Source organism: Melanotaenia boesemani, chromosome 13, assembly GCF_017639745.1.
Source record: "Melanotaenia boesemani isolate fMelBoe1 chromosome 13, fMelBoe1.pri, whole genome shotgun sequence".
NCBI lineage: Eukaryota > Metazoa > Chordata > Actinopteri > Atheriniformes > Melanotaeniidae > Melanotaenia > Melanotaenia boesemani.
In genome coordinates this window covers 30965328-30983127 of record NC_055694.1, presented here as the reverse complement: position 1 = coordinate 30983127, position 17800 = coordinate 30965328, and the positions used below count along the sequence as shown (strand labels likewise).

At 39.7% G+C, this 17800-nt stretch overlaps 1 protein-coding gene across 1 annotated transcript in view; it reads right to left on the bottom strand.

The window, feature by feature from the left end:
* LOC121651917 (myosin-7B-like) overlaps positions 1-17800 on the bottom strand; it is a 44839-nt gene that overhangs the window by 9090 nt on the left and 17949 nt on the right. Inside the window, exons 15-31 of the mRNA XM_042004372.1 lie at positions 17556-17726; positions 17287-17466; positions 15329-15461; positions 15162-15238; positions 14357-14444; positions 13678-13795; positions 12312-12435; positions 12087-12223; positions 11816-11986; positions 11647-11731; positions 9252-9494; positions 8983-9159; positions 8194-8339; positions 7990-8080; positions 7521-7678; positions 4274-4505; positions 3900-4026 (exon numbers count right to left, since the gene is read on the bottom strand). Of these exons, the coding sequence (XP_041860306.1) occupies positions 3900-4026; positions 4274-4505; positions 7521-7678; positions 7990-8080; positions 8194-8339; positions 8983-9159; positions 9252-9494; positions 11647-11731; positions 11816-11986; positions 12087-12223; positions 12312-12435; positions 13678-13795; positions 14357-14444; positions 15162-15238; positions 15329-15461; positions 17287-17466; positions 17556-17726 (2458 nt within the window). The remainder of the gene's footprint in view (positions 1-3899; positions 4027-4273; positions 4506-7520; positions 7679-7989; positions 8081-8193; positions 8340-8982; positions 9160-9251; positions 9495-11646; positions 11732-11815; positions 11987-12086; positions 12224-12311; positions 12436-13677; positions 13796-14356; positions 14445-15161; positions 15239-15328; positions 15462-17286; positions 17467-17555; positions 17727-17800) is intronic.

Sequence of the window (17800 nt, the reverse complement as noted above, 5' to 3'; positions counted from 1 at the left end):
CTGGATGGAGGAGAAAGAAATACAACCCAACTTCACTGAAGGCAAATGTTCGGGCGCACTTCGGATTTTACAAGAAGGAGCTTGACATGACATATTCAGTGTGCAAAATCTGCTGAATAAAAATTAAATACTTAGGAAAAACTTTAAATGTCTGAGCCCATATCTTACACCATCATCTGAAGCTAGAAGAAGCAGAGCAGCGGCTGCAACTCCTGACCAACACACACTTCACCACTTCACCAAACCTACAACCAGCTCTACACGGGCAAAACAAATAAGTGACAAAGAAATGTTAAAGTTTGCAAGTTAAGCAAAAATAAATGCTACCTTTTTGTCAGATGATTGCCTCTGTGTGGTTACAATTTGAGAATCACTTGACTAAATCAGAATCAGAATCAGGATACTTTATTAATCCCTTTGGAATTCCTCAGGGAAATTGTGTTTCCAGTACAACCCAACCAAGACTAGACAATAACAACATATAACACAAACAGGATCAGGCATACTGAGGCAGCAGCCGTTTCTACAGCGCTCCTTTGTCTTAGATATAGGAGAAAGATAACATTAGGGGAATAAGATGTGGCTGGAGAGAAAAAAAAAAGGCATCTCCACACTGGGCCTAAGGGCCCATTATTGAGATACAAAAAACACTCCTCAGTACATAAAGAACATAACTCAGACAATCACAACGTCAGAAACATGTGGCGGGGGGGAGAGGGTCTCCCGTCGCAGCAAGTGCAGCTAAGCGCGTCCAATCGACCCGCCGCCTGGGAGTGGAGGGAGGGGGGGAAGGAAACAACCCAGGCAGTGAATCACAGGGAGGTGGATCTGTAGTGGTGTACTTGAGTGTGGTGCGTGTGTGTGAGCATGTGAACTTTGTCCCAGTTCTCCATCACAGTCTCTGCCGCCTGATGATAGTGGGCATCCTTGGGAGCTGATCCAGGTTAAAGTCCATCGCCCATGAGGAGGGTGGGGGACTGAGCATCCGTCAACATAACATTCCAGGGAGCTTTTTAACCAGCCATCCAAGGCCAGTACAGGGAGCCGAATTTGATAACAGCATTTGTTTTGGTTCAGGCCAGAGCTGTTTCGTCTGCCTTGAGTCTCTAAGTGGTCCCACTGGCGACTCCAATCATCCGAATTGTGGGTCAATTTCCATCCAGCCGAGCCGACAACTTCACCAAGTTGGTGACCACCTTACGTACAAGCTCAGAAATCGCAACCAGTTTGCCATCCAGAGCTTGAATAACCTCCAGTTTACAATTTAGCTCCTGAAACGCCAAAGTCTGATTGTTCATAGCTCGACACACACCGGCACAGAAATCCGGCAGCTTGCCAGTGACTGCCGACAGTGTCCGAATTTTGTGATATGCTAGGAAACCGCCCGCTCCAAACAGCAGAAACCCAGTTATCATGAATCCGAATGTATAGATGTCTTCAGCGTCCTCAACAGACAGGATCGACAGACACATGACTTTCCACACTCCCCAGGAATCCATCACATATCCAGCCGAAAACGTTCCGCCAGGACAAGCAGGCTCCCCTACGCCTGTTTTCCGTTCGAATAAATTTGGTCGATTGCATTTAGGGACCAACTGATCAAATCCATATTCAAGATTTTAGTTTCGGAAAGAAATGCAGAGAGAGACTCCGAGATGACAGGACAAGTAGCAGGGCAGAGTGGGGAGGAGGGAGGGAGAAGAAAAGCGTCTGCCTCGGTTGAGAGCCGGAAGAAGACCTTGTAAATCTGCATTTTCTTGAATATAACCAGTTTTCTTTAAAGTAATAAGAATTTCTCAGTTCTTTCTAGCTTACAGAGACAACCTTTGTTACTAAAAGAGGAACAAAGGGGGTCAATTCCATCTTGATTGTGAATCAAGATCGGTTTGAATCAAGAATAGATTCTGAATCGAATCGCCACCCAAGAATCGGGATTGAACGGTCAGTTGTTGTAAGATTCACGTCCCTAGTGAGAAGTGTAAAAAAATGGTTTAAAAGTTGTAGCTGAAACATTTTTATTATTTATATCACCTTCGTTATATTTTGCACATTTTTCCTACATTTAAAATGAAAGTTAACTTAAAACATTGTTAACATAATTAACCACATATATACATGTCAAATCTAATGTTAAATTTAAAGATTAAATCTCATTTTTAATCTGTCACATGTATATTACATTTAAAATTTAAACTATAAGATTTGTATAAAATATTTAGATTGAACATATATTATTTGGATATACATTAAATGTTTAGATTTAGATAAATTATTATTATTTATTTAAAGCCATACATTCCATTCACCGTAATGTTAGCTTTATAGGCAAGTTGTGCTGTCTAAGATTTGCTTTTCCATGTTTGTCTAACATGCCAACTTTAAATTCCAACTATGTTAAATTCACTTTCATTTGTCTTCTTAAACCAAACTAGCCTTTGAAAGGGTTTCGAACATCGAACCTAATTGTTTTATTCTGTTCTACCGCGTGCTGTAATTTGCACATGCTAATACATGTTGCTACTCAAACTGTGGTAGAAAGGTAGACAATGTTATTCATTAATGCATCACTGATCTACATCATTTTGCATGATTCCACTAAATCATATTGTTCTATTTTAAAAGAAAGGATCTCTGATAATTGGGGACATGTAGTGATAACTGCTGGTTTCAAAGGTCAGTGTTCAGATTAAGAACCTTATTTTCTGCTCTGTGGACATAATTTCTCTTTGAGATTGACACACACAGCCACCTGCCTGACAAGGCTGATACCAACGCTTAGTTATTATTAGTTTCAGGGATTCCCCTGTGGTGCCCCATAATTAATTTTCATTTATTTTATTGAATATTAATACTTGTCCTAGGTTTATGTTTAAACTCTATGCATATGACACCAATCTTTCCCACTAGATTATCCCACAGTCTCAGCATCAACCTCAGCTTTTTATCTCAGAGATCGAACTGGCAACCCTTGGGCTACAGGAAGACCACATGCCGCTCCACTGGTGAGAGTGATTAATTACAAAAGCCTGCCTTTACTTTTGCTCTCTCTGTGAACAGTTATCTTTCCTTCACATGGTAACCATGACATCTTTGGTTTGTTTTGCATCTTTGTACAACATTTTCACACACTCACAACCATCTGCTCATGGCATTACACCACTGACATTCCATATTTCCACACCCCCACTTTACTTTAGTTTATTTTGTTACCATTAAATATTTGGTTAAAAGATAGTGTTGTGCACTCCACTCTGTTTTGTTTGTAAAATGAACCAAGTTGGTCCCCTAAAGGGGCCTGTCCGGGTTTCAGTAATCCTCTAAAGTTTAGGTTGATGCTTTTCACTAGTTCTCATTTAACTTTTCTTGTAAGTGATACTGCTGTGTATCACTTACAAGACTTAGCAGTGGCAGTGGCTCAGGCGGTAGAGCAGGTCGTCCAATGATCGGAAGGTCGGTGGTTCGATTCCCACTCCCGCTGTCATCTGTCGTTGTGTCCTTGGGCAAGACACTTAACCCTCCTTGCCTCCAGTGTTGGCATCGCTGGTGTATGCATGTGTGGATGAATGTTCGGTGATGGTCAGAGAGGCCGTAGGCGCAGACTGGCAGCCACGTTTCCGTCAGCTTACCCCAGGGCAGCTGTGGCTACACACGTAGCTTACCATCACCAGGTATGAGTGAGGAGTGGATGAATAATGGATTCACAATGTAAAGCGCTTTGGGTGCCTTGAAAAGCACTATATAAATCTAATCCATTATTATTATTATTATTATTATTAGACTTGTGTACCAAAAATTATTAAACCCCACAATTGTTAAGTTGCCAACTTGGTTTCTGAAAACAATAATGAGAGTGTGTGTGTGTGTGTGTGTGTGTGTGTGTGTGTGTGTGTGTGTTGTACCGGTCTCAGTGAGTGCTCGTGCTTTCTGCGTAGATACTTCGGTCAGTTGCCTCTGCAGGTCATCCGCTCTGTTTCTGCTCTCATTCAGCTGGTCCTCATAAACCCTGCACATCTTTTCTGCTGCTCCCTACACACACAAACAAATAATTAACCATAATTAACTTTTTCATTGAAAATTAATTTAGCTTTAATAGGAGGTAAATGTTTACCATCCAGAGCTTTTTCTTAAAATGTTTTTGAACATTTCTATAATTTAGTTGCAGTAACACAAGTGGCCATTAGAGACTAGCATCCAGTTTTGTTAAAGCATAAATGTCATCCATTAAACAGGTGGAGTGTCCGTTTTAAGATGGTGTATTCTATTTTGTTCGTACCTTTGCCCTGGTGAGCTGCTCCACGTTAGTAGCCAGGTCGTCGGCCTCCAGCTGGACCTCGGTCTTCTCTTTCTCCAGTTTTTGTTTGGCTCTCTGCAGAGTGTCGATCTGCTCACTGAGCTCCGCCACCATGTCCGAGTGCTTCTTTCTCAGAGTGGCCGCTGTTGCCTCATGGTGAAGCCCCGCCTCCTCCAGTTCCCGCCGCAGCTTCAGGAAGTCTGCTTCCCGCTTCCTATTTAAAACAAAGGCAGGTACAGATTTTAGTAACAGAAGAGAGTACACACCCAGAAACAACTGCATCTCCTGCAAACATGTTCTCATTCCTCCATCATCACATACTGATACCTGATCAAAGTCCCTTTGTACCAGTTTTCAATGCTTCAAATAACTAAGAAATTTAAATACATTTCAGACAAATTAGTTTCCTTTCAGGTCTTTATTTTGAATATATTTGCTCTACTACTGCTCTTCTTCTTCTTTATCCATAAAAGTGTTTGGGTTAAGAAAACTTCTTGTTAAGCACAAAAATACAACTACAGCAAGCTCCACTGTTTACTGGTGGCATGAACACCTGGATTAATATTACCAGTTCCTTCCGTGTTTCCTTTTAGTCAGACTGAAAACAGAGAAACTATAACACAACATGTCAGGAAATAACTGGGATTCAGTTAAATAAATTAGGAAATCCTTGAAAACTGATGAATGACATGATGTCTGGAAAACCTTCAGTTAACATCCAAATGAGTCAAAAACAGAATGAAAAAAAAAAAACTATGATTTTGGTCCTAGAAGACATTTTATCCCTGTTTAATTGTGCAATTTGAGTATATCTGCATGAGATGTTCTACATGGCTCTTATGATTAGATTAGGTCATGCAGTTAAATAGTTCTACAGCCTTTCAGTAAAATTACCGGCTGTTCTCTCCAGTGTGATCCAGTGTTAAACCTCTTCAGCTGTAGTGTTAAAGGAGTTTTCCCAAAATTCACAAACGCGTACGTGTGTTCAGGGCCGGCTCTAGCTGCTCTAGGCAAAACAGGAGTGTTGCCTCCCACCCCACGTGGCAAAATGCTTACCTAAACTGAAGCTACATAACTCAGTCACACACATTTTGTAACTAATGTACAAAGTCTTGTCTCTTTATTGGCAACCAAAACAAAATCACACTGAAACACTCTAAACCAGCGGTGTAAAACTCCAGTCCTCAAGGGCCAGTATCCTGCAGGTTTTCATTGTTTCCCTGATCTAACACACCTGACTGAAATTAACGGATTATTGCGAAGAAGTTGACAAGAAGCTGTTGGATCCATTTGATCTTATTCAGGTGTGTTGGAGCAAGGAAATAACTAAAACCTGCAGGATAGCGGCCCTTGAGGATGGAGTTTGACAACCTGCTCTAAATTATGGGGGCGGCATGGCTCAGTGGGTAGAATGGTTGTCCTGTAGCCCAAGGGTTGCCGGTTCGATCCCGACCCGTCAAGCTCATGTCGAGGTGTCCATGAGCAAGACACCGAACCCCTAATTGCTCCCGATGGGTCATGGTTGAGCTCCTTGCATAGCACAAAATAACATTTAGTTAAAAATAAATAATGTTTAGTGCAGAAGTCCAGGGCAATAAATGGCACAAGTGCAAATTCTAAAACAATGTAAAACGGTGCAATAAAAAAACACACATTAAACTAAAAAAACTACTACAATAATGCCACTGTGTAAAACTGAAAATCAATCAAGCAGTCAAATTTAATTTTTGAAGCATGTTTTATATGTAAGTTGTAACACAAAGTTGTTTAGTTATTAATATAATTCTCTTCCAGCCACCAGGCCACCACTCAGAGTGACGAGGACAGGTCTGTGTTCAGTCAACTTCATGATATTTCTGCTTTGTGCATTCAATGTTCTTTATTTAGATCTGCTTGCTACAGATCCAAATATTATTTAATAATTAGGTAAAACAACATCATTAAAGGTAAAAGTGCTGCAGTCATTATTCTTTGTTGAATTAACTTATATTCTTCAGTGAGAGCCTCTGGTAAGGCTCTGCTGAGGCCTCCTCACAGCTTCTACAGGTGCCTGTTGTGGTTGCAAAAATTGTCTCAGGAGAAATACAAATTTAACACATTACTTGAAATTTTATAGCAGTAACATTAAAGATAATAGCCCACCCTTACAAAAAACAGTCAGTTGCAATAAATACTGCATCGCAAATACAATTAGAAAACGTTTATGTTGTATCAAACCTTTACTTTATGTCATTTGACATTATGACATGCATGCTTTTTATTGCATAATAAAGGTGGTACTTTAATTATTATGTTGTACAGACGTTGTTATGGTAAAACAGCATCTATGTTAGCTAGCGTTAGCCCACTGCTGATGTCAAAATGAAAAGTTAACACACGCTGCCTTAATGTTCAGTAACTCAGACATACCTCTACTTTGGACTTGTTTTTCCTCCTTTCTATGTTTTCTGTAAGTGGCATCATTTTATTATAAACTTTTTTTTAATGATTTTCTTGTTGCGGGGTGCGCCGCTCCCCTCCCCACAGCAGCAGTAGCAGGTCAGGCGAGGAGGTCGTCATCATCACAGAATATTTAACTTATTTTAATTTTTATAATTTGTTTGGTCTAGTTATTATTTACAAAGAAATAGAATGGAAATCAAATTAGCGTTAAGAAAAAAAACTATTTATTTATTTATTAATTTTTTTTACAGCAGTTTGACTCCCCTTCCAACAGATGGCGGGCCCTGCATGTGTTTATCATGGCTACCTCCCGTGTTTTTGCGTTTATTGAAGCATCACTCGTGCAAGTCCTCAGAAATAAACACAAGTACTTGTTCTCAAATTACTTATAAATGTTTTTATGGAATAGATGATGTCCCATGTAACTTAACATTAGAATGAGGAAGAACTGTTGTAGAAAACTAATTTTCTAATTAAAAATTAAAAAGTTTTTAGCAGTGTAAATGGTTCAAATCTCCTGATTGATGGCTCTAGATTTACTTATGTAGAGCTACAGATGTCCACATTTATCTAAATATCCAGTTGACATTGTCTCACTCAACAAGACACAGTCCCTCCTAAACTACCCCGTTTTTGTCTCTATAAGTTCATTTATTTAATTTACTGTGCATTCTCTGTAAACTATTTATCTTCACAGTCCATAGACACGTTAATAAGTGTAAAAATCCTAAATAAAGAGTAAAGTTTAATAAAGAGCCTGTAGGTGGAGGAAGGTCAGCTTTCTGACCTGTTGAGGGCGATCTGAGCAGCCGAGGCGCCTCCTGCCTCCTCCAGCCTCTCTCCAAGCTCCTCCAGCTCCTTGGCGATGTCGTTCCTCTGACGCTCCGCTTTAAGGCGCCATGTCCGCTCCGCCTCCAGCGCCTCCTCCAGCTCCTCGATGCGGGTCTACAGGAACAACCACAGCATGCTGAAGCAGCAGCAGCTAAGACAGGGGTGTCCAAAGTTAGTCCTCGAGGTTGCTGTCCTGGAGGTTTTGGATGTTTTCTTTTGCAGTACATCTGAATCAGATTAATAAATCAACATGCAGAACTTGACAACAAACTGTTGAGCAGAGTCATTTCATTTGAATTAGGTGTGTTGCATCAGGAAAACATCTAAAACCTGCAGGATTGCGGCCCTTGAGGACCAGAGCTGGACACCACTGAACTGGGAGGATGAAGATCATGAGGCAGGGCATGTCCTGTTAAGAGACTAACCTGAAGCTCTTTCATCTTCTTCAGAAGCTGAGCAACCAAACTCTGCTCATCCTCCATTTTTGCTTGAAGCTGACCCAACTCAAAATCTTTTCTTTAAAGAAGACGTAAGTTGAAGCACAGCAGCAGTTATTTCTTTTTCTAACATGCATCATTCCTGCATAGAACCAGGTCATTTTTATCTGAATGGTTAAAAGTCCTTCCTACTTTTTAAGTCTCTCCTCCAGCTCTTCCTTCTGGTTCTCCAGGCCCGTGACTGAGTCCACGGACAGCTTCAAATCCCCCTCCAGCTTCCGCTTGTTTCGTTCCAGGTCCGTCCGCGCCTTCTTTTCCTGCTCCAGGGAAGCTTCCAACTGTAACACAATAGGATGCACCTCAGCTTGTCCTGACCTTGCTTATAGAAATGAGGCTGTTGAAGTTGTTTGTGATGTTCCAATGAAGATTTAAGAGGCAAATCTGGGACTTTTAGTTATGTCTAATGACAGTTTTTAGGGTTGTAGATGTCCTTTCAGAGGTTTGATTGGTGCTCAAAAGACATTTCTAGCACCATCATCAGTACACTTAGGGAAGGTCAACACATTTAAAATGTTCTATCAATGAGAGTTGAAGCTGCTGAGATGTTCATGGTTGCATGAAGGTCAAGCTAATTCATGTTTTAGATAAATATTAATTTAACTTCACTTTCAAAAAATAAAGTACCTAATTGTACCTCTAGAGTTAAAAGATTGTGACTGGGGTGATACCCTCAAAGGTGCTGCTGTAGTACCCTCAACAGTGCAGTTCGTACCTTATAACGACCAGTATTATTCCTCAGTGGGCTGTCACATGTATAGTGACATCTAGTGGTATAAGTACCAAATTGCTGCTCATGTCACTGTCCACCTCCAAGCAGGAATAAAAAAAAAAACAAAACTGCAGAGGCCAATAAAACATTATTGACTGATTGATGTTTGACATCAATCTGCTGCTATTTTTATTTGTTTGAACTTTCCTTACGCTGTCAACTTGTTGCTCCAGTCGAACTTTGGCCTTCACCAGCATGTTGCATTTGTCTTCCTGCGCCTGAAGATCGTTCAGGACCTGCTGGTGAGCTTCCTGCAGGGCGGCTTTCTCTCTGGTCAGAGACATGATGGTTTCATCCAGGACACACATCTCATGGGACAGGTTCTTCACCTGAACAGATGGAAGGAGCCCTGTTATTCTGTGTGAAGGAAACCGGCTTGTCCAACCATATGAACCAGGTTCATGGCTGTTTGGTGTCGCACCTTGTTCTCAACCCCGTGTCTCTCTTTCTCCACTTTAGCCAGCGTGATCTCCAGGTCGTCCACGTCTCTCTTCAGTGACGACACCTCATCCTCCAGCTGACGCTTCTTGGACGTCAGCGTGGCATTGACCTCCTCCTCGTCCTCCAGACGCTCCTGCATCTCCTTCAGCTTTGACTCCAGAGAGATTTTAGACTGAATCAGCTGATTGCAGCGATCCTCTGCATCCATCAGGTTGTCCTGCTCCTGGATGGTGAATTTCATTACATTTAATTATTTTAATACAATTTTTTTTTATTAACTAATATATTGTACTCAATGATTGTCTCTGGTGGTTATCTGTGGAGAACAAGAGATAAATATTTAAAAAATATTGCATAATGGTTAATATAAATAATGCATAAAAGAACCATTTGTTCTTTACTGAGTCCCTGAACCAAGTCCTGATTGTAGAAATGATGTGACCGATTCTTATGGACCACAACCACACAGTTTCTCTTTGATGGGAGCGAAAAAAAATACCTAAAGACACAATCAAAATGTTTTTTTATATATTTAAAAAATGTATAATGTAAAAAATATTAAAATTATTAAATCTATCTATCTATCTATCTATCTATCTATCTATCTATCTATCTATCTATCTATCTATCTATCTATCTATCTATCTATCTATCTCTGTATATATATCTATAATAACATATAACTAAAATATAACAAGTAACTAAAGTGCCGTATTTCATAACTGCAGGTCCAAAACTGCTAACAGATTATTAAAAACATGATAAATATCCTGTTATGTACATTTAGAACCAATAAAAATTGTAATTAATATTCAATTAATCGCTTGTTAACTCTGGACACTAACAATATAACAATATAATATTAATATTTTTAATGTCTAACAGCCCTAACATATAAACATTAAATACTGTATATATATATATATATATATAATATGTATTTGAAATATGTACTGTCAAAATAGAAAATATATTAAATAAAAATATATAAATAAATATGTAAATATAGCTAAAACAACCTATTTTGGTAAAAAAGTTAATATTTTCTACAAAGATACTTTATTAAATGTGAACATCTAGATATTGTACTTGTTCTTCTTTGTACTGAAACAAAGGAATAAATTATGCGTTTCGATGTTTATAGATTTATCGGTTATTTTACTGGATTGGCCCACTTTCTGAGAAAAATAAATCAGGAGTTTGACCCACCTGCCCTTGATGCAAACCTTTGGTTTTTAGCCAGCTGATCTAAATAAAAGACTTACTAATAAATCTCTTTAAGATTCTCTAATAAATCTTTATAATGGATCGGATAACTGAGCGGCTGAGAGGACTTTGAAGAGGAATGACAGATGAATTGAAGAAACCGGTAAAATCAGAGCTGACATAATTCTGCCAATCCCAAGTCTAAATAAGGATAACTGATTTTTTTTTTTCTAATTAGTTTTAAAGAAATAAACTATACTTTTCTTTGCCTTTGGGTTTTGTGGAAAGGCTTCAGAGCCTCTTCTTTACATCACAGCACAATGTGAAAAGAACTTTTTTAGAAGAACCAAATACAAACATTTTTAATTCATTGTTTATAACAGGGCATTCCAAAAAAAATAAAAAAAATCCTGATCCCTGCAACAGTTTCCATCTCCTCCTCCCTCTCTTCCAAGTTGTTCTTAAGCCATATTAAAGCTGGATGCCCTCCACCGCAAAGCAGAAAAACCTCCTCAGTAAGGTGACCAGGTGGTTTCCAAATGAGATGGATTATTATATCCACCATATCTTTCTTCTGGTCCCCTCCCAGATCTCTTTTGTCATCACTATCTGGCATGGAGCAGCAGCTGACTCCTATCCTGGTGGAAGTAATCCAGCATATTCCAGCAGAGAACTGTGGCCTCAGAGTTGGAGATGCTTCCCAGACAGCAGACATGTTTGGACTTAATCTGGGCTACTTATGGCACTTATGGCTCAGTTATGACATTACCAAGTATTGTGTGGGCCAGATGTGGTCCAGATGTCAGTTTCTGGCCTGACTGTGGGTTACAGGAATTTTCCTGTGGGCCACATGTGTTGGTCACGTGAGTTTTGTAGCCACACTCGCATGGATTCCAGGCTGTAAGTCAAGGCCAAATTAGGACCAAACAAAACTGCAGATGTGGGCCAAACAATTTTTGTCATCAGTGTTATTAATCAGTTACATCTTCATCAAAGCACACACCCTCTTTAAGATCAGGTTTCAAACTTTCCTTTCTAATAAAGCTTACATTTAGTCCTGGCTTGGCCATCCTTTATGTTTTAGGTAAAATGTCGTCTAGTTTTTTTCAGTCTGACAGAGAAAAAAATGCAGCAGTTTTTCCTTTAAGTTTCTCTAAATTTCAACTTACAGCCTGCAGCTGCAGAGCGAGGTCATTTTTCTCCTGAACCAAGACCACCTGCCGCTCCTCGGCCTCCAGCCGCTTCCCCTCCGACCTGACAGAGGACCCCACAACCATCAGACCACATGACAAGCTTGTCTTTGAGTGTCCCATGTTGATGTGAAAACAGTGATCAGACCTGTCAAAGGCCTCCTTTAACTTGTTGAAGTCTTCGTTCAGAGCAGCCAGCTCCTTCTCCACCTGGGCGGTCTTCAGCATCGGGCGGAGTTTGTAGAACATCATCATCCACGGCCAAGTTCGAACTGAGAAGAACGCCCGGAGGTTGAACTGGATCACCGTCAAAGCATCCCTGAGAAAAAGCAGCAGAAACACTTCCAGACTCCCACACCAGCAGAAGCCCTTTTAATGAGTGGAACTAATTAAAAACCCCCAGTGGCTGCCATCTTGACCTTTTCAGCATTATGTCCTGTCGTTCCATCCTCATCAGCTTCCCTCTGCACATGGACTGAACGGTGGTGAGGATCTGAGACAGACGGCTGTCCCGCATGTCCTCAAGCTGGCCCAATAACCCCGCCTTAAAGAACACCTGAAGATGAGGAGGGATGAAAAACAGATCTTCCGTTATCTACTGAAGTTGAATCAGAAAATGTACTTGTATGAGTTGTTTTTTGCACCTTAGTGTGTCCAAATTTATACTGGGTGTGGTCTATGTCCAGAGAGCCTAAAAGCTTCTCCACGGCCTTCCTGCTGTCCACAAAACAGTCCTCTGGGATGGCAGATGGATTCAAAATACGATAACTGAAAGAAAACACAGCTGAGTGAGGATTCGATTTGTTCCAGGTGAATTATTATTATTATTATTATTATTATTATTATTATTATGTTATTGTGTTTTTTAATCACTTTGTAACTAAGGTAACGGACTTGAGATCCAAATTGTCCTTCAGTTCCTTATGTAGATGGTACCTGGAGACATTTACTTCTTTTTGATGATTACATTTAATGACTTAACTTTAATAATAGGCTAAATGAAACCCTCATCATGCTCCTGAGAGATATCACCTCCTTCTGCCCTGTCTGGGAGTCTCACCAGCCTTGGTCCTTCATTGCTGTCGGTCATTAACTGAGAAAAGGTTTTGTTCCAGCCTGTTTTAAACATGCTGAAGTAAGTCTTCTACTAAAGAAACGTTATTCTAATGCCAGCTCTACTGAAAATTTACTCTGCAAATTACAAATTTATTAGCCTTTTCAGTTTGGCTTTCTCAAGCCCACTCCCCTGAGACAGCTGTTTTATAGGTCTATAATGTTCTTTTCATGGTTTCTGTTGCAGGAAATTATTTTATAATCATTTTACTTGATTTCAGAGCAATCCTTGATACCATTTCTAATAATATTTCACTGAATAGGCTCAAAGCTTTAGCTGGCATCTCTGGCTCTGCATTAGATTGTTTTCTTCTTACTTCTTACAGGACTTTCAGTTCTAGGATGATAATATTTACCTCTAACATTGTCTCACTAACCTGTGCAGTTCCACAAGGTTCAGTTCTAGGTCCATTATTATTTTGTTTTTATATGCTTCCTTTAGCTGGCATCATTGAGTCTTTTAACCTTTTCTTTCACACCTCCAAGCCATACAAAATGCTGTGGTCAGACTATTGAATTGTCCTAGCAAGCAGGTTATTTTACATGTTTTACGGTGCATTCCAGTGGATTTTAGGATTTGTTTTACAGCGATTATATCAACTTACAGAGCATTAAATGGCCAGGCTCCAGATTAAACACACTGCTGCTCTCTGCCTCGGATTGCAGGCTCAGAAGACCAGGGAAGACAGAACCTTTCAGCCCATGGATCAGTCTACCACTACAACTACGTTTAGTTGACTCCATGGACTCGTTTGTTCAGACTTTTTTAATTTAATCTTTCTATAAGCTCACTCAGTTTTCTTATTTACTTTACTCATTTTGTGTACAATCCTTTGACTGCTTGTCTGTGAAAAGTGCTGAATAAATAAATTTGACTTATTTAGGTTTGGGACTCACCGCTGTTTGAACTCAGCATACAGGATACGGTTGGGAAAACCCTTCCTGCAAATCCTGATCCCCTCCAGGACTCCGTTACACCTCAGCTGGTGGAGAACCAGGAATGGGTCCATCACACCTGGAAAAAACACACAGGGATGCTTCAACAGCAAATCCAAAGGGGCATCGTGGAAAACTTTATTTTTCTTTTATTGGTGAGGTTTAGTTAACCTCCTGAGGTTTACCTCACCCGAGCTTTAGTTTGACTTGCATTAGAGATTTCTTCTAGCTATTTACGGTTAGGAAGAGCTAATAAATAGAATTTTATGATTTAGGATTATACATACTTCATTATATATGACGTAGATATACTGTAGATATAATTTTAAAGTGAAAAACACACATTTTTTCTGACACCACCAAATAACAGTGTAAATGTTCCACAGGTTCCAGTTACACAGAATTTAGTATTATGGTGCAGACAACTAAATATGTGATATCCTCGTATGAGGATACTAGGTCTCAGAAGGTTAAATACGTGTCTCATATCATCTTTCACATAAATGGTTAACAGTCCACATTTACACCACCAGAATTTGGTTGGGCTACAGAAAAGTCTCATCAGGTCTTGTAGTTCTTTTTCTGATCATGGATAATGAGGATGGCTACCTCACAGAGACGTGCTGGCGGATGGTTTTACCTGGATTCTTGGACTCGTTGGGGATAATGCAGCGAACAAAGTGAGGCTGAGTGCTGCGGAGGTTTGCCATCAACTTATTAAGATTCTCCTGTAATGAAACGCAGTTCAGACGTTAACCACAGGGATTCGGTATTGTGTTTGAAGAAAATATTTCGTCCTACAGAGCAAGAAGGGTCATATTCTGGATCCAGCTTGATTAAAAACAGGTAATCTACAAGCACATGTGTCTATGAAACAGCTACATCAACGCAGATTACTGAATAAATGTTGCCTGACTTTCTTTGCTCATACCTCCATTCTGCTGTGACTATAATCAATTTAACCCTCTGGTGGATGAATTATTACAGAACAGTACCACATTTTTTAAAATAAAATATTTTACTTCTACAGACATGCACATTGGTGTTTTTCTGTTTAATCTTATTTTAACTTTTACTCTGTATTCATTTTTCTATTTGATCTATGAAAATATTTATAAAATAATATCTTGTCATATTAAAATAATATAAGTTTTCTATAAAAACATCTGGATCATTCTCTTGTCCTGTTTATCACTGAGGCAAACTTGGTAATTTTAATGTATGTATATATATTATATCAAATGTAGTTATTCTTTATATGTGGTAGAGTATTGGTGACTCGCTAATGTCCAATGAAGTTGCTAATGTATGATCCACACCCATGCATACATTTAAAAACAGCCTTTAAATATGTGTCTACTGTAGTGGATGCTATGCATCAAAGGGTTAACGTTGAGCTTCCATTAGTCGTGTGCTGTCCCACAGCACCTGTTAGCCAAACTCACCTTGTGTAGCTGTGAAACTGTCTGGAAAGAAGCTGCTTTCTTCTTCCTCTGTTTCGTTTCACCCTTTGGTTCACTTGCTAAAACACACATTAAATACATTCGCTGATATTCCTTTATTTGTTGTGCAGAGAGCTAATGAATGACCACTAGTAAAGACATCTAGTTACCCATCTCTGATCCAATATAGTTCTCAAACAGTCCAGCCATAAGTTTGTTGGAGGATTTCTGGAAGAGAGCCACGACGGTCTCGTTCAGAGGATCTCTGTTTTTATCCAGCCAGCCTGTGATGTTGTATGGAACCTGTAACACACAGCAGACACCGAAGAACTGGATTTATACCTGACTTTCTACACTCATCCTCTGGTTAAATCCAACTGTACCGAGAGCATGCCTTAATATTTAAATCCCGTTTTCAGGGCGGAATCTCTGTTATATTTGCCATCTAACTGTGCTCAGTCTTCACAGATCTTTAAAACTCTATGACAACCCTATTCATTTAGCGGCCCGCGGGCCGCATGCGGCCCGAAAGCAACCCTGCAGTGGCCCGATAGCAAATGCCAAGTGATTGGAATTTGGGTCCGAGGACTACAGGAAAACACCTATTAATAGCAGTGACTTCCATAAAATTCCAACAGTATCACAAACATTGAACGCAACGTTTACTGTAACCTAGCAACTATCCCGCAATGCATTGCGTTGTTAAGAAGGCGCGTTTGAGAAGCAATCCGCAATAATTAGCATTAGCAATTTTACAGCATGTCTTTATCTACCCTGAAACGACGTATTGGCGAGGAAAATCGTCAGTTTAATCCTGCGTGGACCGACAAGTATTTGTTTATTTTGCCACCTAGTCCAAACGCCAAGCCGATGTGTTTACTCTGCAATGAGTGCGTTGCAGTGCTGAAAGACTATAATGTCCGAAGACACCACGTTGAAAAACATGCCGCGTTTCGGAAAAACTTTCCTGAGGGATCACATGAGAGGGTGGCTAAAATCCAGAGTTTGACTGCATCTTACAACCGGAGCTGTTCTACAATGAAGCAGACTTGCACTGCTCAGGAAAGGGCCACAGCAGCTTCGCTTCGCGTGTCATGGATCTTGGCAAAGAAAAAGAGACCCTTCACAGACTCAGAAACAGTAGGTTCAATATTTAGGAAAGATATTTTGTTTTCAATTATTTAATTTAGTTGCACTTTATTATACACTTGGATGTCAGCTTTATTTCATTTAAGAACAATAGTAAACATGCGCTCAAGATGAGATCTGTCTCAGATGAGATCAAATATGGGCAGGGAAAAACTGTTTTTGTTATTTCAAAAGAAGAAAAATATATCAAGTTCTGAAAAGTTGCTGTTAAGCAAGTTACTTTTTTATGCACTTTAAGATGTAGCCAAAACAAATGTTTCTTATCTGCACATTAACATGTGCTCAAAATGTGTCAAAGTTATGTGTTTTGAAATGTAACATAAAGAGGCAGTATTTCAGCATGTCTAGTTTTAGCATTGCTCTTCTATTCTGTGCTTTTGGATGTGGCAATATGTTAATAAACATCCAGTATGTTTATCTTATCTATTTGTATTTATTCAAAATGGTTAACTTTACTCGCTGTCTGCTAAAATTGTGCGGCCCTGTTCATATCTTTAGTCCGAAAATCTGGCCCGAGTGAATTTTTAATTGAATTGCCCTGCTCTATGATAATACACGGTGCAGTATTACCTGAGGTATTTGTAAGGCTAAGATAATCAGTAATAGCCTGTGATCCTGTCTTTTGGTGCATCCTTTTCCCTTTCATTTTTCATTCCCTTGCTAATTTATTTCTATTCTAATCTCATTTGGGTGATGACTGCTGTCTCAGTTAAGTAATCTAGGTACGGACCCATTTTTATCAACATTTGTTTGGTGCTTCAAACCCAATAAGATGTAATCTTTTTCAGTTTATTCTGGGTCTATTGGGCCTACACTGGCTTTTCTACTAGATGAATGTAATGTGGAAATTTAGCTGAAAGACAGTGTGATACGGGGAGTGGACGAGGCATCAAAACACAAAAGAAGAGCAATAAAAGTGCTCCAAAAATCAACCCTGCAGTGGCATCCCCGTAAATGAACTGAGTTAGCTGATACCTACCACTCCAGCATAGTGAACCACCTCAAAATGTGCCTCATATTTGCGCTTTTTGTCAGGTCGTGGTCGCTGGAAGTTTGGGGACTTTCCCAGATGGTGATCATACAGTTTGGTTTTAAAACTGTTGTCAGTGGCCTTCGGGAACATACACTCCTCCTCCATGATGGACAGAATACCCATTGGCTGAAGACAGAAAAATTGATTAATATATTACCTGTATTTCTATTCACCCTGCTTTTCCAGTTTTATATTCTCTGTATAATGTATCCCACCTTCTCTATGAGATCTATGCAGGCTTGCAAGTCCAGACCAAAGTCTATGAAGGTCCACTCGATCCCTTCAGTCTTGTACTCCTCCTGCTCCAGGATGAACATGTGGTGGTTGAAATACTGCTGCAGCTTCTCATTGGTGAAGTTGATGCACAGCTGCTCAAAGCTATTCAACTGCAGAAAAGATAAAACAGCATTTCTGGATCTTAAAAGCAAAGTTGCAGAAAAGTGGGATAATATCTTAGTGG